This window comes from Capricornis sumatraensis, chromosome 2 (assembly GCF_032405125.1).
Source record: "Capricornis sumatraensis isolate serow.1 chromosome 2, serow.2, whole genome shotgun sequence".
Taxonomy (NCBI): Eukaryota; Metazoa; Chordata; class Mammalia; order Artiodactyla; family Bovidae; genus Capricornis; species Capricornis sumatraensis.
In genome coordinates, this window is record NC_091070.1 from 151,177,551 (window position 1) to 151,202,018 (window position 24,468).

Below are 24,468 nucleotides of genomic sequence, written 5' to 3' on the forward strand. Positions count from 1 at the left end.
AAGGGTTTCCGGGAAACTGGTCAGCTTCTTCCAAATGTTTTGGAACCTTGCAGAGACAGAAACTGGTTCTAGGAGCTTTACTATCAAGCCATACAGAAATACTTCACAGTAGCCTTTAAGTCATTTGCCATATTCTTCACTGATAACTTTGGTGTTTCCTAGAGATCCAATGCACTGTATATAAATACTGCATTTCTCTGGGAGGGGGTCTTTCTATAAGGATCATTGAAAAACTATTCAAAAGTCTTGGGAAGCCTCAGGATGGGAGGTGATCCCATCTGATCATGAATATAAGGTAATGGGTCCAAAGGACTCACTGTCTGGCTGGAAGATCTCATTTATCAAAAGCTGTTCCACAAGCATCTAATTTACACTGTGACACAAGTGCTGGTCTCTTTGAGTGCTGTTTTTACTGTCTGCTTATGAGTGCCATACTGTTTGCATAATGACAGGTCTCTTTCATTCACATCATGTTCCTATGTAGAGCTTTCAACCTTCTGTACCACCATGAGAGTTAACTGGACCTACATGTCTGGGGTCTAACCAGAAAAGCATTGTGCTGGGTGCCTTCATCCCCAACAGCCTCAAAGCCACCAGTGGCAGCCCCTGTGAAAGTGTCCATATTAGGTATTTTCATATGCTGCATATAAAATATTAATACCAGATATTAAACAGCAATACTAGAACCAATTTTTACAATTCATTTTTTGTACTATCTGCTTATAAATAATTTTAAGAGGCTTATAAAACTAAAAGTAAAAAATTGGATAATTAAAATAAAAGTAGAAATATAGACCATGTAAAAAAAGTTTATTGAGTTGCTGCTGGCAAATACTTGAGATGGACCAATTATTACCGAAGGTCACCAAGTTGACCAGCTAATACCAAATAATTATGCTGAACTCATCAGCATTCACATTTGTCTCCAAAGACTAAAGGTTGTAATCTCTTGGCCTTAGGACTGGATTGAGCATGCAAATGTGTTTTGTTTGGCAGACACAATGTTTTCAAAGAGATTTGACTTTAAATGCATTTAAGCAAGACATGTTGACCAAAAACGCAATTCCTCAAAAAGATGTTAACCAAACTCCCTCAAAATGAGTTTAATATAAATGTCTTTGAGATGGTTAGACAGCATCACTGACTCAATGGACATGAATCTGAGCAAATTCTCGGAGACAGAGGAGGACAGAGGAGCCCGGTGTGAGGCAATCCATGGGGTCACAAAACTTCGGACGTGACTTAGTGACTAAACAACAACATTTGCAACAAGCAACATCCAGAAAAATGCTTTATTAGAACACTTCATAAGGAAACTTAAATTTGAATATCTTCAAATACAGTTTTAAAAAAGACAAGAAATGCTATTCTAATTGATAACACTGTCCATCTCCGTAAAGGCTCAGGACATACTGATGAAGAGCAAATTATCGTATTGCTGCTCTAACTTATGATCAGAGCAAACCTTGAAAATTACCACACATTAATAGACTGACATCACATGAAACTGTTTACGTTGGTTATTAAATACCTCCAGGTAGTTTTGGCAAGTGTTACTTTATAAAAAGTTATGACAATGATAATGATGTGCCAGGCTCTGGTGTAAGAACATTAACTACATTAATTCATTTAATCCTCCACACAGTTCTATGAAATAGATAGCATTATTATATCCATTTTAGTCAGAGATGTTAAGTTAGTTGCCTAAGGTTACATAAGTACCAAGTAATGAACTGAGATTTAGAACCAGTATGCCTGGCTAAAGAATTCAAGCTCTTAACCCATAGAGAATTAGTATACTGGAGTATGAAGCGAAAATAATATGTTCAGCCTACCAGAAATGAAAAGACTAATATATTTCTCTATAATAAACATTTAAAAGCTAGATTTATACTTTGTTCAGATAGATCAACACACTTTAGCAGGGAGTAATGGAACAAATTAAATTTTTCTTTACCTCGAGATGATATGCTTCTTTGAGAGATTCTACTTCTGTTGACAATTTCTTGATTTCTGCTTGCATTCTTGCTTCTAGCTGAGTTTCACGTACTTGAGAAGCCCCCAATTCTTCAGCTAAATATTTTCCATGAGCTTCCTTGAAAATGAAATATTAAGTAAAGGTTACACTACTTGTTTATTTGGTTATTGTCACTAAACCAACACATTTATGGAAGTACTTCAGTCTTTTGTAATACTGTATGAACACTCATACACAGTTACCTTATTAAATGTATACTTTAAAAAGTGTAATAATCTAGAATTTAATCTAGATATTTAAGAGAGTACTAATGGGAAAGTATCAGTATATTATTATCATAAGTTCACTAATCAATGCTTTTTGTAAAATGAACTAATAACCACAGAACACTGAACTTTAGCAGATAGCAGTCTCCTCTTTAGACATGCCTAGGTATTTTTGCTCACCATATGTGCTGTTTGCTTATCCACAGTTATGCATTTATCAAACGTATCTATGAGAGCTGTTTGCGACTACAATTATGTAATTTTATTATACATTATGAATATAGATGAAATGCACATGCAAAAGGAATGTTTTTATATGAAGACTAAGTTATATGCTTTGAGACAATTCAACAAGTGAGTCACAAATGTTTGCTACCTAATTAGCTGTAAAATATTGTGGGAAATCTCTTTATAAGAGATGCTGTCCTCTGACTGATTTATGAATGTCTCTTAATTCTTAAAAAACCAAACTGGAAGCTATAGATGATGGCATTTGAGTGTGGTTTATTCAAGAAAAACTAGGTGGAATGCAATCAAGTGACCCTACCCATATACAAAGAGCCAAGATTTGGTCCCACATTAAAAGGTTAACAAATGACTGTAAATTTAGAGTTTGGGGTTAAAATGTAATATTTAAACTATCATTCTTAATAATTCTCTACTTTCAATTAGTTATTTGATTAACTGAGCTTGGTTTATCAGATAAAATCAATTATACTACATTTAGATATCACTGATAAGGACAGAAACGATAGCTTCCCTTCTCCTAGTAGACTCCCAAGAACCTGACATAATCTAATAAAAATTCCCTATATATTTTTTTATTAGTCTAACCATCCAGAAATGTGAATAAAAATGCCATCAGGTTAACCAAAACTAAATGTAAACACACTTTCATTCAAAATCTGTACTGAATTAGAACTATAGTAGAAAGCAGAAAAATCACAAGAACTTTTGTAGAGTATCAATAAATATATTTTTCTCAAAGTCTAAGTAATTAAGCCAAGCATGTTAATCTAAATATTTTTAAAGCAAGCTGTTAATTTTCTATATAATACTAGGAAAATACAATTTATATTAGTAGTCTTGCTGTTTAAAAGCATTTTTCCTCCCCAAGGTTCTAGACTGCAGGTTTCTAACAGTTATAAATCTAGATAGTTTTCATCTATAAATGGCTACAAATTTAAAACTTTTTACTTAAAAAAAGATGCATTAGATTTTTTTCTGTCTCAGGAGTAGCTCAAATTCAGTTCAAAGTCTGAAAGTGCTTTATAACTTATGTCATTGAAAACTAACCAGTTTGACTAAAATTCAGTTCTGAGAGATCCCGATTACACTACAATGCTAGGCTAAATATAACACAGGTTTTTTTTTTTTTTTTTGAGTAATATATACATAAAACAAAATTTATCACCTTAACTATTTTTAAGTACATTTACACTGCTGTGGAACACAACTTTTATAAGAACAATATTCTACTGTCAAAACAAGCAAATGTTAAAAACTTTAAGATTTTGAATAAGGTAAAATTAGAATAGGAATTACTTTCTCTTTAGAGAGTTGCTTTATTTCCTCAAGTTCATTTGAGAGCCTTTCTATTTCTCTCTGTGCTTGGACTTGTTGATGATGAGCCTCCACCAATTCTGTATGAGAGTTCTGCATCTGCTCCCGAGTTAGTCTCAATTCTTGCTCCAAATCTATGGCCTCCTTGTATTGAGTTGCAATGTACTGTTCCTGCTCTTTCATAACCTGAAGTGCACAAGACATTTGTAGGTTTCAAAATAAAATGACCCAGATAACTTATTTCTTACTCTGATTTCTCTTTTAATAAGTGACCTACTCCCTCCAAACTAAATGTCTATATATTTTAACATACAATGAATATAAACCACTGTGAAACTGATATTCAGAAAAAAAAAACTTTTTTAATAGTAAGAAAATGACAAAAATACTGTAATAAATCTAGGACTCACTGGTATATTTTGCATGCCTTCAACATGCAAGCTGAATAATCCTTTAACAGTATGAAGTAACATGACAAAACATATAATAATATAAAGAGAAGAAAGAAGTTAATATTTGATTATCCATGTCAAAGATGGAGAAAATACTGGTATAAATAAAGCCCACCATTAGTCCACATAGCTGGGTTTAGGATGACCTTATTCTCTGCAAAAGTGAAATTTGTTACTGGGACTGCTGCTATCCTCTGAAATATTTTACATTCCTCAGTTAAATCCCTAGTAAAGTACTATTTCTGGAGGAAAAAAAATTCAGTAAAAAGTCAGTTAGTTCTAAATCAGCTTGATGACATAGATAAGATGGTAGGTAACGACACTTAACTTTAAGACTGATAAAAAAGAAAGAAATCAGTACAAATCACAAGGACCCTGATGTCTAGAATGGGGGCCCAAAGTCCCACTGTGTTGTGTATCAGTATATATCTCATGTAAATACTTTTAGCCAGCCCTTGTTTGAGAACATGAAACAACTGTCAACAATCTTTTTCTTTTTCTCACTAGAACCCAAACTTGCTCTCAGAGACTCTGCTTAATTTACATATATATATATATATAAAATTCAACTAATATCTATTCATGCTTACTATGTGATAAGCACTATTTTAGGTACACATAGATAAAGGAGAAAACAGGAGATAAATTAGTTACCCTTGTGGAGTTTAAATATAACTGGAACAGACAGAAAATTAGTTAATCAAACACCAGAAGGAGCTATACAATACGTTTTAAAACTGAGCACAGTATTTAAAAACAAGAAAAAATTACATCTACTAGAGCTCTTAGAAGCAAATTCACTTTTTAAAAAGGCAAGTGGGTAGAATGGGTTCAGAAGTCAACACACATGCAAACTGATAATATGAAGTTATCAAACTTCATCTGGCAACTCGAAGTACTTGACATCAATAATATACTGTTATCTGTTAATTCATTCTCTGAATAGAGTTCTTCAAGGACAAAGTAGTACATCCTATTAATATCTGATCTCCAGTTCTATCACACAGTAGGTTCTCAATTAAGATAATTATTTATTGACCAAGTGAGCACATATCATGGATTTACTATGTAACAGATATCATGCCAATGCCTACAGGGAATGTAAAGACAAATAATGTGATAACTCACCAATAAAAAGTAATTAAGAAGTTAAGGAAATTAATAGATATCTGGCACAAATAATTAGCCACTTTCTATGCATATTAAATACCAACCACATATAAAACCAATCAGTTTAAAACAAAGATCTGTATCAACCTTGTTCCTTAGGAGGAAAATAATTTGCTTACACTCTCCATTTCTTTCATCTTTTGTTGTGTCCGTTCAGTTTCTTTTTTCAGTTGACTTATCTCTTGTTCATTTTGTAGCGTTATAAACTCTTTTTCTCGAAGTTGTTCTTTGGCATTTTGCAATTTTTCATTCAAACTTTCTATCTGAATTTTAAACAGAGCAATGTTAATGTAAAGAAAGAAAACTAATTCTTCCATCATAACTGCAATCCATGTAAGTCACGCTTTAAACTTGTATATCTAAAATGACAAAATTTTTACATGTGTTTTTCTTGAGACAAACATAACTTTGACATAAATATCAGAATTTTGTGCCTAATAAGATGCTTATATGTATACCTAAAATATACTGTGTTGTACACTTGGTGTCTTCATTAAAAAAAAAAAGTAACTATATGAGGTGGTAGATATACTAATTAGTTTGATTCTGATAATTACTTCAAAATGTATATGTCCATTAAAACATCACATTGTACACCTAAAATACATGCCACTTTTTATTGTCAATAAAGCTGGGGAAAAATTTAAGAGAAGAAAATGAATATAACATAGCAAGTACAAGATAATTAAAATTATGTATTGTCGGGGTCCAGCCCCGGTGGATCCAGGGAAATCGAAGGGTGGACGGCGTTGGCATGGAAAGACTTGTTTATTGATTGATATAAGATTAGATTAAGAAACTATAGTGTAGTAAGAAGATTAAGTGGAGGAAGAGGGCTGAATAGCTTGGTTTACGCGGAAGACCAATAAAATTCCAGACAAGGAATTTGCACCATCTACGTTGGGCCACCAGCGCTCGCTTGAATATCTAAGGGTGCCTCGCCTTAAGCTCCCTTTCACGCGGGTCTTAACAGCCAGGGCAAGTAAGTAGACCTGGCGAGCCTCCGCGCCCCAGATGGAAATTCAGCCTGAAATTAAAGTAAAGAGCAGAAAGAGAGGGAAAGGGAGAGAAAAAGAGAGAGAGAGAGACACGGGGGGAGCCAGATTCCCAAGAAACCAGGCCGAGAGACTAGTTCGAGAAACTGGTCCGAGAAACTGGTCCCATCCTTTATTGTTCAGAAAGCCTTTTATACTTTTGATAAAACATGGAGATCAATGGGTAACACAAAATTATGTAGCGTTCGCAACCCAGATTCTTTCCGTATATCATTTTGTATACAAAAGGTCTCAGGTGATTTACATTATCTTCTGGCCAAGAGGCTTGTTAACACTTTTTGGCTCTCTTCCTTAATGAATGTTAATTTTGTTTCCCCTGAAGTGTTTTTCTTTAATCTATGTCTCCTTAAAGCACTAAAGTTACATCTCTATAGAACAAAGGCGCAGTGGGTTATAACAAAGAAGGTACTCAACTCAAAGATCTAATGTTGCTAATACAAGGTCTACTACTTGTTTTTCTATATACCAATTATATCTAAAAATAAAGGATATGAAAATTCAGCAGCAAGCATTGACTCAACAAATGAAACTTTTAATCAGTCCTATTCTAAAGATTTTGACTCTTCGGAAGCCCTACATTCCTAGGATGTTTTAAGCTTCCTGTGCCTCCTGCGGTCAGGAGGCCTCAAACAATCACACACGCAGCTGTACGAGTCCTGCAGGCAGGCTAGAAAGCCATCAGAGGGGTATTTGGATTGAAACACTCTTTCAAATGCAGAAGACTAAAGCCCTGAATTGACTTTTTCCAGAGAATGTCAGAAGAGTGGAAAAGCAGACCACAAAACCCGGCAGATTTTTGTTGGGGTACATGCTTAGGAATTTCCAGAGGGGCCCCTGAAGTCTGAGCACGCCTTGCGTATGTCAGCTTCCTTCCTCATGACCTTGTCACGGGCGGGATTCCTCACACTGGCTCCCGGCAATGTATCATTGGGAATTCCCTGGCAGTCCACTGGTTAGGACTCCACACTCTCATTGCCAAGGGATCAGATTCAATCCCTGACTGGGAACCTAAAATCCCACAAGTTGTGTGGCACAGTTCAAATGCAGTATTTTTATTGTATGTATTCTAGTCAAAAGCCATTTTATGTGAATAGTATATGTTTATAGTTAAGGAGTCATTTTTAAAATAATTAAAGACATAATTTTTAATAATTTACCTGTCTGCTGCTTTCTTTAAGTTCCAATTCTGATTTCTCCACAGTACCCTCTAGTTTAATTATTTTCTGTTCCATTTCTCCCCTGTGCCCACGAATAGTCATATCCAAATGTGTAACCTAAACACAAAAGCAACATTAAGCTATTGTTCAATCTTATTCTAATGTGAAAAACTGTATGCTTGGAATGTTATTTAGATTTGTTTACAGTGGGTATAACTGAACAATAAATGCACCTCAAATAAATTATTAAAAAGAATGAGAAAAATAATCATTGCTTAATAATACTGGATCTTGAACCCAATATATAATTATATATTCACATAAGTGACAAAATGATTCAAACTTCATTTTATGCTAAATATTACAATGCAACATGATGCATGGATGCAGCAAAAGCACTGCTTAGGAACATCTATGCACTGAATGCACATATGAGAAAAGAAGAAAGATCTAAAATTAATCAGTTGAGCTTCCATCTTACAAACTAGAAAAGGAAGAGCAAATCAAATCCAAACTAAGCAGAAGAAAAAAAATGCTAAAAACCAGACTAGTAATTAAAATTAGGGAATCAATAGAGAAAATCAACAAAGCCAAAAGAAGATTACTAATAGCAATAAGCCTCTAGCCAGACTAACAAAAAAAGAGAGAGAAGATATAAACTGCTAATATGAGAAATGAAAAAGGAGATTTTACTACAAATATCAAGGACATTAATAGGATAATACAGGAATATTATAAACAGCTCTTAGCCCATGAATTTAAATAAAATTAGATATAATTGGCCAGTTACTCAAAAGGCACAATCTGCCAAAACTCATACAAGAAGAAATGGACAATCTGAATAAGCCTATATCCACTAAAGAAACTGCATCAATGATTAATAACTTTCCAAAACAGAAAGCCCCAGGTTCAGATGGGTTCATTGGTAAATTCTACTAAATATTTAAGGAAGAAATTATGCCAATTCTTTATACTCTCATAGAAACAGAGGAAGTACTAACTCATTCTCTATGGTTAGCATAACCCTAATACCAACACCAGAGACATTATAAAGAAAGAAAACTATAGACCAGTATCTTTCATGAACATAGATATAAAAATTCTCAACAAAATATTAGTGAATCATACTCAAAAATGTATAAAAAGAACTATACTCCACATTTGAAAGTTAATATAACTAATCACATTAAGAAAAAAAAAAATCACAGAGGAACCAGAGATCAAATTCCTAACATCCACTGGATCATAGAGAAAGCAAGGGAATTCCAAAAAACATCTACTTCTGCTTCAATGACTACACTAAAGCCTTTGACTGTGTGGATCACCACAAACTGTGGAAAATTCTTCAAGAGATGGGAATACCAGACCACTTTACCTATTTCCTGAGAAACCTGTATGCCGGTCAAGAAGCAATAGTTAGAACTGGACATGAAACAATGGACTGGTTCCAAACTGGCAAAGAAGTATATCAAGGTGTATATTGTCACCCTGTTTATTTAACTTATATGCATAGTACATCATGAGAAATGCTGGGCTGGATGAAGCACAAGCTGGAATCAAAGATTGCTGGGAGAAATATCAATAACCTCAGATATGCAGATGACACTACCCTTATGGCAGAAAAGCCAAGAGCAACTAAACAGCCTCTTGATGAAAGTGAAAGAAGAGAGTGAAAAAGCTGGCTTACAACTCAACAATCATAAAACTAAGATCATGGTATCTGGTCCCATCACTTCAGGGCAAAAAGATGGGGAAAAAGTGGAAAGAGTGACAGATTTTATTTTTTGAGGCTCCAAAATCACTGTGGACGGTGACTGCAGCCACAAAATTAAAAGACGTTTGCTCCTTAGAGGAAAAGCTATGACAAACCTAGACAGCATGTTAAAAAGGAGAGACATCACTTTGCTGACAAAGGTGTGTACAGTTAAAGTTGTTATATTTCCAGTAGTCATGTATGGAGGGTGTTGGACAATAAAGAAGGCTGAGTGCTGAACTGATGCTTTCAAAATGTGGTGCTGGAGAAGACTCTTGAGAGTCCCTTGGACAGCAAGGAGATCAAACCAGTCAATCCTAAAGGCAATCAACCCTGAATATTTATTGGAAGGACTGATGCTGAAGCTCCAATACTTTGGCCACCTGATGAGAAGAGTCCACTCATTGGAAAAGACCCTGATGCTGGAAAGATGGAGGGCAGGAGAAAAAGTGAGTGACAGAGGATAAGATGGCTGGATGGCATCACTGACTCAATGCACATGAGTTTGAACAACCTCTGGGAGATAGCGAAGGACAGGGAAGCCTGGCGTGCTGTAGTATATTGAGTCACAAGGAATTGGACACTACTTAATGACCGAACACAATCAACAACAACTGTCTAACATTCTGGAAAGGCAAAACTAGAGACAGCAAAAAGATCACTGGTTACCATGGTTGGGGGAAGAGAGAGAGGGATGAGTAAGTGGAGTACAGAGGATTTTTAAGGCACTGAAGATACTCTGAATGATACCATAATGATGGATTCCTGTCCAACCTCATAGAATGAATAACACAAGAGTGAATGATAATATAAACTATGGATTTTGGGTGATTATGAAATGCCCATTCTGGAAGGAAATGTTGATAATGGGGGAAGGTTGTGCCTTCTTTGGGGCAGGGTGGGTATGTAGGAAATATCTGTACCTATTGTTCAATTTTGCTGTGAACTTAAATCTGCTCTAAAAAACTAAAGTCTTACTAAAAAGATGCTGCAGAGCTTCCCTGGTAGTCCAGTGGTTAAGAATCAGTCTACCAACGCAGGCGACACGGGTTCAATCCGATTCCACGTGCTGCAGGACAGCTAAGCCCATGTGCCACAATTACTGAGCCAGAGCTCTCGAGCCCATGAGCCACAACTACTCAAGCCCACACACCTTAGAGCCTGTGCTCCGCAACAAGAGAAGCCGCTGAAATGAGAAAACCTGTGTACCATAACTAAAGAGTAGCCCCCGTTCACCATAACTAGAGAAAACCCATGCAAAGCAATGAAGAACCAGTGCAGCCGAAAATAAATAACTAAAATTATATTTTAAAAGATGCTGCTAAAAATGCCTTCTGGATATTTCCATTCCTTCAATAAATACTAGCTGAGCAAGTAACTCCTTTAATCACATTTTCTTCTGATATACAGTATTGTAAGAGATCAAAAGGTTCGGACACTAAGCTAACCTTCACTCCCCAAAATCCACCTGCTGGAAAAATAGCAAAAAAAAAAAAAAAAGAGAGAGAGATGACATATTTCTAATTTAAAAAAAACTATGTGCACACAAAAAAGAAATAGCTATAAAAACTACTATTTTACTCAAATGAGGGGACCTCTGAAACCTCAAGTGATTGTATTTAAACAGAAAATTTCATTAAAATATAGTTAAGAAAACCAACTTGAGCTGCTCTTTGCTTTAGCTCCCAATTTCTCTCCTTAAGTGCCTGATCCATTTCAAGAAGTTCTTGCTTTTTGTCTTCAATCTCCATCTTGCATTCCCTGCAATTTATCAAAGTGAAAAAGACCTAAGCAACTAAGTAGGAATATTATAGTTTTAAAAAATCAAATCAATTGGGTTACCCTTCCTGTAAGTTAAGTGACAGGATACATTCAATTATTTCAGATTGAGAGACTTCAAATTAAAGGAATAATGCATAAAGAAAGTGACTGATATGAATACAATTACTTTAATATCGTGTTCTAAAAAGGCACAAGTTAACTTAAATTCTACTTCTGCAGACAATTTAAGCTAAATGCTAAAAGCACTCCCAAGAAATAGGATTGAATCAGTATAAGAATTTTTTAAATATATCTATCTTTTAATCTATAGATCAAAGGAGTGTTTGAAAGTCTTTTATATATAACAGCTATGAGTTCGCTATAATTGAAGGAGGCATTTATCTCATGGCTGATGTCCTTGATATCCACAGTTTAGTAAATGACCGCTGTATTTCTTACAGGAATTTTACTCAAAATGACACCTTATATTTAGTGAAGTAGTGAAATCTACTACAGAAATATTTTAAATGTTTTAAAAAAAATTCTAGCCCTCCTAAAACACTAAGAATAATTTTATATTATAAAGAAACTTAAAATAACATAACTTCAAGATTTATACCACTTTGAAGCTTGTAATCAGAGAATTTTAATTCTGAACTCTAAGTTCTGATATGACAAAGAATGAAAATGTTGTTGATCTTGAATTGCCATATGATTTTCTAGTCTTAAATATGAAACAATATAATAAAGGTACTGAATTTAAAAACCAGGTTCTGAACTTCTTTAATGAGCTGTTCACTGTTCCCCTAAAAGCCTGAAGAGTTAATACACGACTAATATTTTAAAAGTAATATTAAATGAATTCTAAAGATAACTCTAATTGCTGTCTATAATAGCTGTGCTTCTAAAATTCAGCTACTAGCTAGAATTTTAAGATTGTGTTTTACTTCTCACATCCATCCATTCTCTTATTTATTTAGTAAAAATTTACTGGATGTTTCCTAAATGTCAAGGTTCTATGACTATGGATTTAATAGTCAACAGGTATTTGTCCTTCATCACATGGAGTTTACATTCTACTAGCTCCAGAAGAGACAGACTATAAATAATAAGAAAAATATAAAGTGCTATGTCAGAGCATTAAATACAACGATGAGACAGTGACTGGGAGACTATTCTAGAATAGGTGGTCATGGAAGGGGGGCCCTATGAGGTAATGTGAAGGGTATGAAGAAACTGGCCACACAACAATTGTTTCAGGCTATTTCAGGCCAAAGAAACAGCTATGGCAAAAGTCCTGAAGTGGGAAAAAACTTTGTAAGCTCTAAGTAGAATAAAAAGGTCAGCAGCAAGGAGAACAATATAGAATGAGGCCAGAGAAATAGGCAGAAACGTTGTTATGCAGGACTTTGTATTCTAGGAAAAGGAGCTTGGATTTCTTCTTTTCAACTGTGGTAAAATATACATAAGATTTACCACTTTAACTACTTTAAAGCGTACAGTGCAGTTACACTGAATACATTCACAGTGTTGTGTAACCATCATTACTATTTCCAGTACTTTTTTATCACTCTGAATAGAAACCCCATACTCACCGGCAGTTTTCTTCCATTCTCCCTTCCCCCAGTCCCAGACAACAATTAATCTGCTTTCTATCTCTGTGGATTTGCCAATTCTGGATATTTCATATAAATGGAATTATGCAACATGTATGTGGTTTCTTTCATTTAGCATATTTGTAAGGTTTATCCGTGTTGCAGCATGTGTCAGTACTCTATTCCTTTTCAAGGCTGATTTGTATGGATATACCACACTGGTTTATCCATTCACAGCTATCAGTATCCATCTGGGTCATTTCCACTTGGTGGCTACTGGGAATAGAGGTGCTACAAACATTTGAGCACAATTTTTGTTTGAATACCTCTTTTCAATTCTTTTGGGTACTTAAACCTAACAGTGGAATTACTGATTTACAAGGTTAATACTATGTTTAACTCACTGACGAACTGCCAAACTGTTTTCCACAGAGGCTGGAACTTTTAAAATTTCTCATCTGTTATTTTCTATTCGGGTGTTTCGTTTTGTTTTTATTACAGCCACCTTAGTGGGTGTGAAGTGGTATCTCATCGCGGTTTTGATTTATATTTCTGAAGGAGCTTGGGTATTACTCTGAATCTTTTGGGAAGTCATGAGAAAGTTCAAGTAGGAAAGCAATATGATCTGACTTATGTTTTAAATCATAAACTTAAATCCATTCTGTGGAGAATGAATTGTGAGGAAGGTCAAGAATTTAAGCTGGCAGACCAGTGAGGAAGCCTCAGCAACAGACCAGGTGGGAGATGATGATGGCCTGGGCTAAGTAGCAGAAAAAAGGCCAAGAAATCAACAGATTTCAGAATATGTTTTGGAAATAAAGTCGACATAACTTGCTGATTGGGCTTCCTAGGTGGCACTAGTGGTAAAGAACCTGACTGCCAATGCTGGAGACATAAGACATGTGGGTTTGATCCCTGGGTAGGCAAGATCCCTGGGAGGAGAGTCTGGCAACTCACTCCAGTATTCTTGCTGGGAAATTCCATGGATAGAGAAACCTGGTGGGCTATAGTCCATGGGGTTGCAAAGAGTCAGACACAACTGAAGTGACTTTGCAGGCAAGTTGCTAATAGACTGGATGAAAAAGGGGAGGGAAAGAGATAAAAGTAATCTTATATATAGATTTCATTATGCCAATGCATAATGAGTTGGAGGAAGTACAGGGTTATGAATTTTTAAAATGAATTGTTTTAGTCAAGTTTAAGATGCCTCTTTAAAATACTTAAGTGGAGATAGCAAGTAAGTCATCAGATAGGAGTCTGGAGTTTGGAGATGAGGTCATTACTAGACATATGTGTTTAGAAGTCTCTGGCACATTGTACTGATATTTAAAGCTACATGAAACTTACTAAGAATGAGTTTGTGAGTAGAAAAGGGAAGGGGTGCTACACTGAATCAAAGGATACAACATCTAAGTTTCTGGATCACCTTGCTGCTCTCTATCCTGTTTTTTCAATACACATTTCACACTCTGATCTGTTTTCCTTTTCGGAATTTATTTCCCACAATTGGGCTCTAGTCTGGCTCTCCACCCGTACTCACCATAGATGTGTACTGGAACAGTACTTTATGCTATTGCTGCTAATCTAAGAACCATGATTTTAGACTTAGACTTGTGTTTCACTATCTGACTTTTGGCATTTTACTTAATTTTCTCAGTTTTCCCACATGTAAAAAGGTGATAATGTGGAACTTATATTTGCTTGTTGTAAAGAAATGAGATCATATATGAAGTACTTGGCATAGCCATGGCACATGTTAATATTACTTTGCTATTAACCACTGCTGTATGCTGGCCCAATCATTTTTTACCACCATGGGATACAGAAGAGGGCCAAAGTAAAATGATCCAAAGACCAGGGATGCAAGTATTAGTCAACAGCAATAGCAGAATTAGTGAGATGGAGCATTGGATGTAATGTCTAGAATGAACCACAGTGAGCTGAAGGCAGTTGAGAAGTTTGGACATCCAGAATTCAACAACAAAGTCTATAATATGACCCAAGGACTAAAGGTAATAAAGAGAAATACCTGTTATTGTGATATCCTTTCTTAGAAATTAACTCACCTAAGTTCAGCTGTGAGATCCTTTATTGTAGTATATTTTTCCTCTAATGATAATTGAGCCTTCTGCAGAACATCTCTCAATTCCTGGAGTTGTCTTAGAGTACTTTTTAATTCTCCATGAGCATTTTGCAGTTCAGTCTCTAGTGCTTCCCGTTTCTGCAAGGCTTCTGTTAGCTCAGTTTCAGTGTGGTGCTGTAACTTTTCTAAATCCTTCACTGTTAAAAGCAGAGGATAATTTTAGAATTATATATAAGTTACTTGTTACTCAGAACTTTGTAAATTATAACTAAGAATATCCAATTTTATTTATCTATCAGAGTAAGAGACAGGATACCAATGATTATCCTTTTCCCTCATCTCAGATTCTCACTTTATTCCATTTCTTTAAATATATAATTGCAGGCAGCTAAGCTGAGCTACCCTGTTGCTTACCAGCATTTGTTTTCTTATCTAGTTCTGTCTTTGTCTGTTCTAAAATCATGTCTAACTGAGAGAGATGCATTGCTTTATTTTCTCCATCTCTTTTTAGGTGCATTATTTCTTTTTCCATTTTAGATAGCTCTTCTCTGTATTGATCCATCTCGAGTTTTACTTGCCTAATTAGAAACAAAAAAAATAAAACAAATAATTAATAGACTGTAATTATGCACCAATTACAAACCACTAAACACATGGGGTCGCAAAGAGTCAGACACGACTGTGTAACTGAACTGAACTGAAACACAACTAAATGATGTGTTTACTTAGTACATTGCCTGGCACACAGAAGGTACTCAATGAATTAGTTTTCTATCTAGAGATATTTTAATTTTAAAACAGATCCAAGGAGCTATATAACAGATGTATTTTGACACTAATAGCTCTGGGGAGAGAAAAACAGTTTTATAAATTATAGTTTCAGAAATGAAAGAAGCCAATAGTTGGAAGAGAGAAAAATCCTGCTTCCTGAAGAGAAGGTCTTAGAACTAGAATATATCTTTCTTGTGAAATTTATTCATTTAGTTCATAAGTTTCCTACCAGTAATTAGAACTTATAGGAATTGAATGCACCTTTCAGCTATAATTATGAAAAGTTTTTGTCTAGAAATCAAAGGATGGGTATAAGAAAACAAAGCAGCAATTATTTCGATTTTCTTAGTGAAACAAAACCAAGATCATAAGTGAGAGGAAGGACTGGGGAGAGGTTGTTGGAGTTATGAAAGAAAATGCAAAGGTGTAAGAGAGTCCCCCTTACAAGAGTGAGTAATACTGTGACTGTCAGACAGCATTAAGAAAATGCTTAAGGTTTTGAAATTATGGATTTAAAGTAAGACTGGTCACTGTAGTTATATTTTTCTCCAGCCTCTGTAAAGATGCAAGCATGAATTATTCTGAGTTGGATTTTTAGTTCTGAGTACCACAAAGTAAGACAAAGTTAAGGGAACAGCCATATGCCAATCAGTGCTTTTAATGAGCAGAATTTAAGCTAGGTAAAGAGAGGAGAAATGGCATTAGAGAATGAGAAAGTGGTAGATTTGAAGGCTCAGAGGTCCTAGTTTCATCAAAGAATTGTTGAATTTGGGGTATTAAAGGGAAAGAGGTAATAACATACATGTAGATGAACAGTATTCATATTATGTTGAAATAACAGAGGTATTGGAAATGATAAAATCTACTGTAAACCATGTGCGTGAGTGGATGAGGATCAGCTAGATAGATGTATATTGAAATCCCCAGAATAAAGACAGAACTAGTGTTGGATTCAACTTTAGTAAGTCAGGTGGTCTGCTGGTGTCAGCAACAGTGAAGAATATGATCTGATAACATGAGGTTCACGGTTATGTTATACTATTCCAGATCTCACTTCTTTGGTACAAGAACTATGGGGGAAAGTTCTTACTTTAGAGGGCTGCAGGGGAAGAAGCAGTGCCCTCAGTGGAGAGTCATACTTCTGTTATAGCAAGAGAAAAAGAAGAGATAGAGAATATAAGGGATGTCTCTCAGTATGGACTGTGAATTCCAGAGGATGAAGTGAAAATCTGTCAGAAGTTCAGAAAGGGTGAGAAAAGGAGAGAAAACACATGAGGTTTTGGGGACTTAGTATGAGAGATGAGGGTAATTCTAATGCCAATCTGTTGCTTCTTGTGGTGTCTGAAACAAGCAAAAGTAAAGTTACAAGGCTGAATACTCTTTGTGGAATTAAGATACACAATGGTGGTAAGGCTGCATTAGTGGATACATAACTATTGATGGAAGAAAAGTTTGAAGAACTGTGGCCTTAAACTCAGGATATCTTCTCGACCCCCTTGAGAGAGTTGAGGACATCTGGGGAAGCAAGTCGCTACTCAAAGCACAAAGGTCTTATCTTTATTTTTGTCAGAGGGGGAGAGGGAGTCTGAGGATGTTGTGGTTCAAATGTATAAGTTAACTCCTACTCCTGTTGGTAGAATGGTGGGCCAAGTAAGAGTAAAATACTTTGTCAACTCTTGTCGACAAAACAGAAGCAATCTGGGGAAGCTAGGTATAGCTTTCAGCTCTTAATTCCCTTTTTTTTTTTGATGTCTTAGCCCAGTGCAGCCATATTAAATCAGGATCTTTGGAGGTGGGACCTAAGCATCAGTACTTTTTAAAGCTCTTCAGGTGATTTTAATGTTCAATCAATAGAAGTCAGCTTTCTTTTATTAAGTTATTTCCTCCCTATAAACAATTAGAATCCATGAAAATTTTCTATCATCTTTCCCTGTCACTTTTAACATTATTCACAATTTGATTTAATACAACAGTTGCTGAGTTAGTGGTAAAGAACCTGCCTGCCAATGCAGGAGACATAAGAGACGTCGGTTCAATCTCTGATCAGGAAGATCCCCTGCAGAAGGAAATGGCAGCCCAATCCAGGCTTCTTGCCTGGAGAATCACACGGACAGAGAAGCCTGGTGGCCTACAGTCCATGGGGTCACAGTCAGACACACTAAAGCGACTTAGCACACATAGTATGTATATTGATACCTCACTTTCCCTCTGAAATCTGAAAAACTGAACTCAGATGCATTTCACCTCAAAGGCTTCAGATAAAGCCCTGGGTTCTGTTTTAACCTTCAGGTTTTTTTCTAGCGTCCCCATTAGGATTAAGATATGAGGTACAAGGAACCATGCTAATTGTTGTGGGAGGACCCTTAAAATAAACCAGATATTATCTTGGCCTTAAGGAACTTACAATATAGTAAGTAAGGAGGGTAAAGTATATTAAACTATAATAAAAAAAGGCATAATGAAGGATAAAAGGGAGGTATAGGAATACTATAGGAATACAGATCGTGTAGAAATTAATTTCTCAAGCAAACGCTTCACTCAACATTATCTTATTTTGAAACTCAAATATGACTGATGGTAAAAAAAAGGAAGACAAAAACTAACATGTTCATTTTACCTGGTAGTACCAGTAAGCTCAATAATTTTTTGTCTTTTCAAATCTGCTTCATATGTAGCTGCTTCACATTTCTCCTCCATTTTCCTCAACTTTTCAGCTGAACTTTCCCTTTGTTTCTGAAGCTCTTGTTCCAGTTTTGATACCTTGGAAAGCAATTTTTAGTATATATTTTAAATTCAAACACAGCCCAATATTCCTCAGAAGAAAAATATTTATATAAATTTGTATCCTGGCTTGTCATTCAATTTCAAAGTAAAGACCAAAAAACTGAGTTTTGGAAATATGAGAGCAAAACTTAATTTTTAATAAGATATTTCATTTATATATTATGCATATTTATAGACATGACCACGTCATAACACTAAAATAGGACTTAAAATAACTGGACAAAATAATGATAAATGTTCCTCTTTTCATCATCCTCATGTGAAATATTCTTTATTGTCAAACTATGTTCCTCTCCTTCTTCACGAATTGGCTCATACAGTGAAGGATTCCTAGATTCCCATCTGCCCTCAAACACCACTTGTATTTGCTCCTACTCATTCTTCCTTCTGTTTCACTACACTGAAGGAAGCATTCTTCCCCCTATATGAGTCAAACTACTTCACAGGTGTTCTGGATTCAATTCCTGTCCACTCTCTCAGGAACTTCAAACTACTGACCAGCTCTACTCTCTGCTGTATCTTCAATATCTTTCTTCTGGTTTCTTTACATTAGCATTTACACATGTCTAAGACCTTCCCATCATAAAAACCTTTCCTCCATACCACCTCCAACTACCACTTCTTTTCTTCTCTCTGTAGCTCAACTTCTCAGATATTTTCCTAAACTTTTTGTAGTATTTTTCTTTCTTCTCATTCATTCCTCAACCCATAGAAATCTGGCCACTCTACAGAAACTACACTATGTCAAAGGCTTCCATGCAGCTAATTCCAATGGACATTACTCAACCCTCAATTTACTTGACACTACTTGACACTGATTGCAATAATAGCCCATGACACCAATTATCTCTTATTTCATGAAATACTTTGGCTTCCATGACTGCATCCTTCAGAGCTCTGTTGAAGTCAATCATCTCACCCCTCATTCTATATTCTCTCCCTAGTTAACCTCAGCCACTTTGTTTTCAATGAATATTTACATGATTGTGATCTCAAAAATTAGTATCTTGCTAATGACTGTAATATCCTCCCTGCTCTTTAAAAACCTCTCACTGAAGAACTCAGAACAGACTATAAGTCATTAATAACCACACCTCCCAACTCAAGTTTCAAGTATAAAATTAAAATAGTAACCAGGTAAAAAGGGAAGGGAACCATGGAAAATTCTATTCACTCTGTGCTTGATTAAATGGCACACTGATTTGCAGAAAAAATCTAAAGATAAGTAAAAATCTGAATAAATCCAATACAAAACCTGTACATAGTGGAACATGAATAAAAAGTAGAAAAATATATATACTAGAAAATTTATCCCAAGTTCTGAAGGAATTTTTAGACATAAACTTCTTTAGACCCTCAAAGAAATCAGAAAAGACAAAAAAATTTCTTAAATAGCACAAAGAAAATCATCAAACCAAAAATACAAATGTACTGATAGACTTAAGGGAAAAAAAAAAACCAGAAGAAAATCATAAGACATTTACAGAAATAAAATGAATTTCAGAAAGAACAAGAATTACAAATCAATCTTATAAATACTAGAGTCAACAACAAGGAATTTATAAAGTAGAAATCAAACACCGATGAGATGAAGAAATGCTTCAGGATGAAGCTGTGCATCAGGCATAGCAACAGTAGGTCTAGACTTGAGCAAAAAGGATGGAGAGCCACAGGACAGATGTCTCTAAAGAAGAAAATATAGAATACCTGCCTGATCTCTATGAATATACAGAGAGGAAATTCCTTAGTGCTACTGGAGAGGCTGAGGATAAGTTTAGAATATATAGATTAAAAAGTCATATAAAGGATAAAAAGGTTAGGTGTAGTGAGATTACAGAGAACTATCCTTTTTTAATTTAGACTCTTCTGTAAGTTTGATAAGAGAAAAATGAATCAAAAAATGTTAAATATCTGTCAGAATAATTCAGATGAACTTGGGAATGAATGAAAGAGGATTAGATTCTACCATAAAATGTCCCAGAACTCTTTCTTTGGAGTAATAACTCAATATGGTATCTGTGAGGTTTAAACAGCAATTTATATAACTAGCAAAATAAATCTATTATCAATTTAAAACCTTTCTATATCATAACTCCATTTTGACCAATAAAATATACCTGTTTTTCAAGTTTAGTTTGAATGTCTTCTAGCTCTCCATTTCTAATTGTCTCTTGTTGTAACATCTGCTGTTGTTGTTGAAGAGTATGCTGCAGAATAACATTTTGCTCAGCAGTTTCCTGAAGACTGTGATTTTTAATCTTCAGCTCTTTCTGTAAACAATATACCTAACAAATATATAAATTTCTCATTATAATTTCAAATAAAAGCAATAAAATGTCAATGGTGTCTACCTCATTAGATAATTATCCTCATTTGTCATATGGGACAATTGTATTCATTGCTATAATTTATTATGTGGAAGGGCAGGACTCATGTTTCTGATGAAGATATGTTATTGGGTTGGTGCAAAAGTAACTGCAGTTTTGCATTGTTGAACTTTGCTGTTTGATACTGGAATACATTCTTAAATAAATGTGGTTATGTTATACACCATTTTAATGTACATTTCTTGGTTTATGATTTTTGCTAATGACTTATTAGTTGCCATGTATTTATACTTATTTTAGACTAGAAATGATGTTAGACAAAAAAGCAAATTTGAGCGATTTTCTTATTTGAGTTCAAAATGGGTCGTAAAGCAGCAGAGACAACTCACAACATCAAAACACATTTTGCTAATGAACATAGAGCGCAGTGATGTTTCAAGAAGTTTTGCAAGAAGATGAGGAATGCAGTGGCTGGCCATCAGAAGTTGACAAAGACCAATCGAGAGGATCATTGAAGCTAAACCTCTTACAACTATATGTGAAGCTGCCCAAGGACTCATCTACCGTTCTATAGTCATTTGGCATTTGAAGTAAACTGGAAAGGTGAAAAATCTCTATAATTGGTGCCTCATGAGCTGACCCCCCCCCCCAAAAAAAAATTGGCATTTTGCAGTGTCATCTTCTTTTATTCTGCACAACAACAATGAACCATTTCTCAAATGAATCATGACATGTGACCAAAAGTGGACTTCATACCACAACTGGCAATGACCAGTTCAGTGACTGGACCAAGAAAAAGACAAAACATATCCCAAAGCCAAACATGCATCAAAAAAAGTCATGATCACTGTTTGGTGGTCTGCTGCCCTTTGATTCAATACAGCTTTATGAATCATGGCAAAACTATTACATCTGAGAATTATGCTCAGCAAATCAAAGAGATGCACCAAAAACTGCAACAGCTGCACCAGGCACTGGTCAACAGAATGGGCCCAATTCTTTTGCAAGACAACACTCAATGAATTGGGATATGAACTTTTGCCTCAGCTGCCATATTCACCTAATTTCTCATCAACCGACTACCACTTCAAGCATCTCAACAACTTTTTGCAGGGAAAATACTTCCATAAACAGCAAGAGGCAGGAAAAGCTTTCTTAGACTTTTCAGAATCCTGAAGCAGATTTTTATGCTACAGGAATAAACAAACTTATTTCTTGTTGGCAAAAATCTGTTGATTGTAATGGTTTCTATTTTGATTATTAAGGATGTGTTTGAGCCTAGTTATAATGATGTAAAATTCACAGTCTGAAACTGCAATTACTTCTTCATCAACCTATTAATAGGGTTGATTCTTGGCTGATGTTTGAGAATGTGGCTTTTGAAACATTCCCTAAGTGATAAGATTGTTTTCCCTGGCTAGGACACCAAATCATGCTTTCCTTCTGGGAACTGGGAATTTTGATACCTATGGCTGTTCTTATGTGACCAGCTCCCTAATAAAAAGAGTCATAAGCAGGCTTCCTTGGGCAGACATACTGCATACATGTTACTGCATTTCACTTCTATAGAAAGAAGCATATTCTATGTGACTTCTCTCAGAATGAGGAAGAGAACATAGGAAGCCATAGATTCCTTCACACTGCATCTGATGTTATCTTTTATCCCTACTGATAATAGGCCATAGCCATGAAAACACTGCATAAATGATAGGTACTGTTTAGTATATTATTGTTGCTATCATTGGCACTGTTTGTAAAATAATACTCCAGCAAAGCACTCTTGAATATTCTTGCTCCAAAAAACATAAAGGAATAACCATCTAAGAAACTAAACTCATTCATTCCAAATATTTACGACTTTAATATGCTGGTCCCAAAAATTGCTTTAAAGCAAAAAGGTATCATTAACATCTGACACCTTTAGAGTTATCTGGAAGAACCCATTAAGAAGGGGGGTAAAAAAAAGGCCCTTTGTCCAATAATCTAAATCCTACAAAGTGCCAAATGAAACCATTTTAAAATTGTATAAATAATACAGCATAACTTAATATGTATTTTATAATATTTTTCACCTGTTCCCTAAAGTAAGGGGAAAGTTTAAATAAATGATATATAAATCAGATTTTGAAAGATGCAACCATTTAAAATCCTAATTTAAAGGACAATACCAAAAATAAAATTTTACAAAATAAGATGAGAAAAAAAAGAACCCCATTTCATTAACATGAAAAACACTCAGGCAAATAAAAAAGTGAAAAGTATCAGTATTAGAGTGAACTGTAGGTAAATCTTCTTTAACAGATTTCTTATTGTTGCCTATGTAATAACTTTTTAAATGAAGGAAAATAAACCCATTCCTTTGAGGCAAACAATCTTTCTAATCAATATCAATCCAGAAGAAAGCAGTTTTAAACTCCTAAGAAATAGTGGAGAAGAATTCTGATTTGGTTCTTTTTTCTAATTATCTGGCAGCCAAACATTCAACAGCAGCATTAAAAGCTTGAGTCAAATATTCTTTGTTTATAACAAGAAGCTCTTAAATTTCAAACTACTTCATTATATGATGACTCTTTACTAAAATTGGAGAACTTTAGATCTAACAGGCAACTATACAATTTCTAATATTATTATGATAATTCTTTTTAATGCTAAACTATCTTAATTTTGTCTGTATGAAAATAATTAATTAGCATAAATATGTATCATTAACATCTGTTTTGCTTTTCCTGTTAGCTCCTGACAGAACTACAGATCACACCTCTGCTGTAGTTTATTTTATATAGAACTGACTTGCCAGCAAGATAAGTTTAAACACTATTTTTTGCTTTAGTGTAACATCCTGTTTTACTTTCTTATGCAAAGAAAAAAATGGACCAGTTAATACAGGAAGACACAATACTAGAAAAAAGATAAGGCCTAACCAAAACACTAAGAAACTAATACCACATAAGGACAAATAAAAATTTTATTTCAGTAACATAGCCACTAGCAAAATAATTTTAATTAAAAATACTGAAGTAGCAAAGTACTGGAGCAGCTGTGAAGAGAGACCCCACATCCAAGGTAAGAGAAACCCAAGTAAGACAGTAGGCACTGAGAAAGGGAATTAGAGGGCAGACAGACTGAAACTACAATCACAGACAACTAACCTATCTGATCACATGGATCACAGCCTTGTCTAACTCAATGAAACTAAGCCATGCCATGCTGGGCCACCCAAGACAGCCGGGTTATGGTGGAGAGGTCTGACAGAATGTGGTCTACTGGAGAAGGGAATGGCAAACCACTTCAGTATTTTTGCCTTGAGAACCCCATGAACAGTATGAAAAGGCAAAGTGATAGGATACTGAAAGAGGAACTCCCCAGGTCGGTAGGTGCCCAGTGGAGAAATAACTCCAGAAAGAATGAAGGGATGGAGGTGAAGCAAAAACACCACCCAGTTGTGAGAGGGACTGCTGATGGAAGCAGGGTTTGATGCTGTAAAGACCAATATTGCATAAGAACCTGGAATGTTAGGTCCATGAATCAACGTAAATTCGAAGTGGTCAAACAGGAGATGACAAGAGTGAACATCAACATTCTAGGAATCAGTGAACTACAATGGACTGGAATGGGTGAATTTAATTCAGATGACCATTGTATCTACCACTGTGGGCAGGAATCCCTTAGAAGAAATGGAGTAGCCATCATAGTCAACAAGAGTCTGAAATGCAGTACCTGGATGCAATCTCAAAAACGACAGAATGATCTCTG

The 24,468-nt window shown here is 35.2% G+C and overlaps 1 protein-coding gene across 1 annotated transcript in view; it reads right to left on the reverse strand.

Moving 5' to 3' along the window:
* CCDC18 (coiled-coil domain containing 18) overlaps nucleotides 1–24,468 on the reverse strand; it is a 103,201-nt gene that overhangs the window by 20,776 nt on the left and 57,957 nt on the right. Inside the window, exons 17-25 of the mRNA XM_068964764.1 lie at nucleotides 20,506–20,673; nucleotides 18,222–18,364; nucleotides 15,248–15,411; nucleotides 14,817–15,030; nucleotides 11,056–11,155; nucleotides 7,642–7,758; nucleotides 5,549–5,692; nucleotides 3,790–3,993; nucleotides 1,958–2,095 (exon numbers count right to left, since the gene is read on the reverse strand). Coding sequence (XP_068820865.1) covers nucleotides 1,958–2,095; nucleotides 3,790–3,993; nucleotides 5,549–5,692; nucleotides 7,642–7,758; nucleotides 11,056–11,155; nucleotides 14,817–15,030; nucleotides 15,248–15,411; nucleotides 18,222–18,364; nucleotides 20,506–20,673 — 1,392 coding nt within the window. The remainder of the gene's footprint in view (nucleotides 1–1,957; nucleotides 2,096–3,789; nucleotides 3,994–5,548; nucleotides 5,693–7,641; nucleotides 7,759–11,055; nucleotides 11,156–14,816; nucleotides 15,031–15,247; nucleotides 15,412–18,221; nucleotides 18,365–20,505; nucleotides 20,674–24,468) is intronic.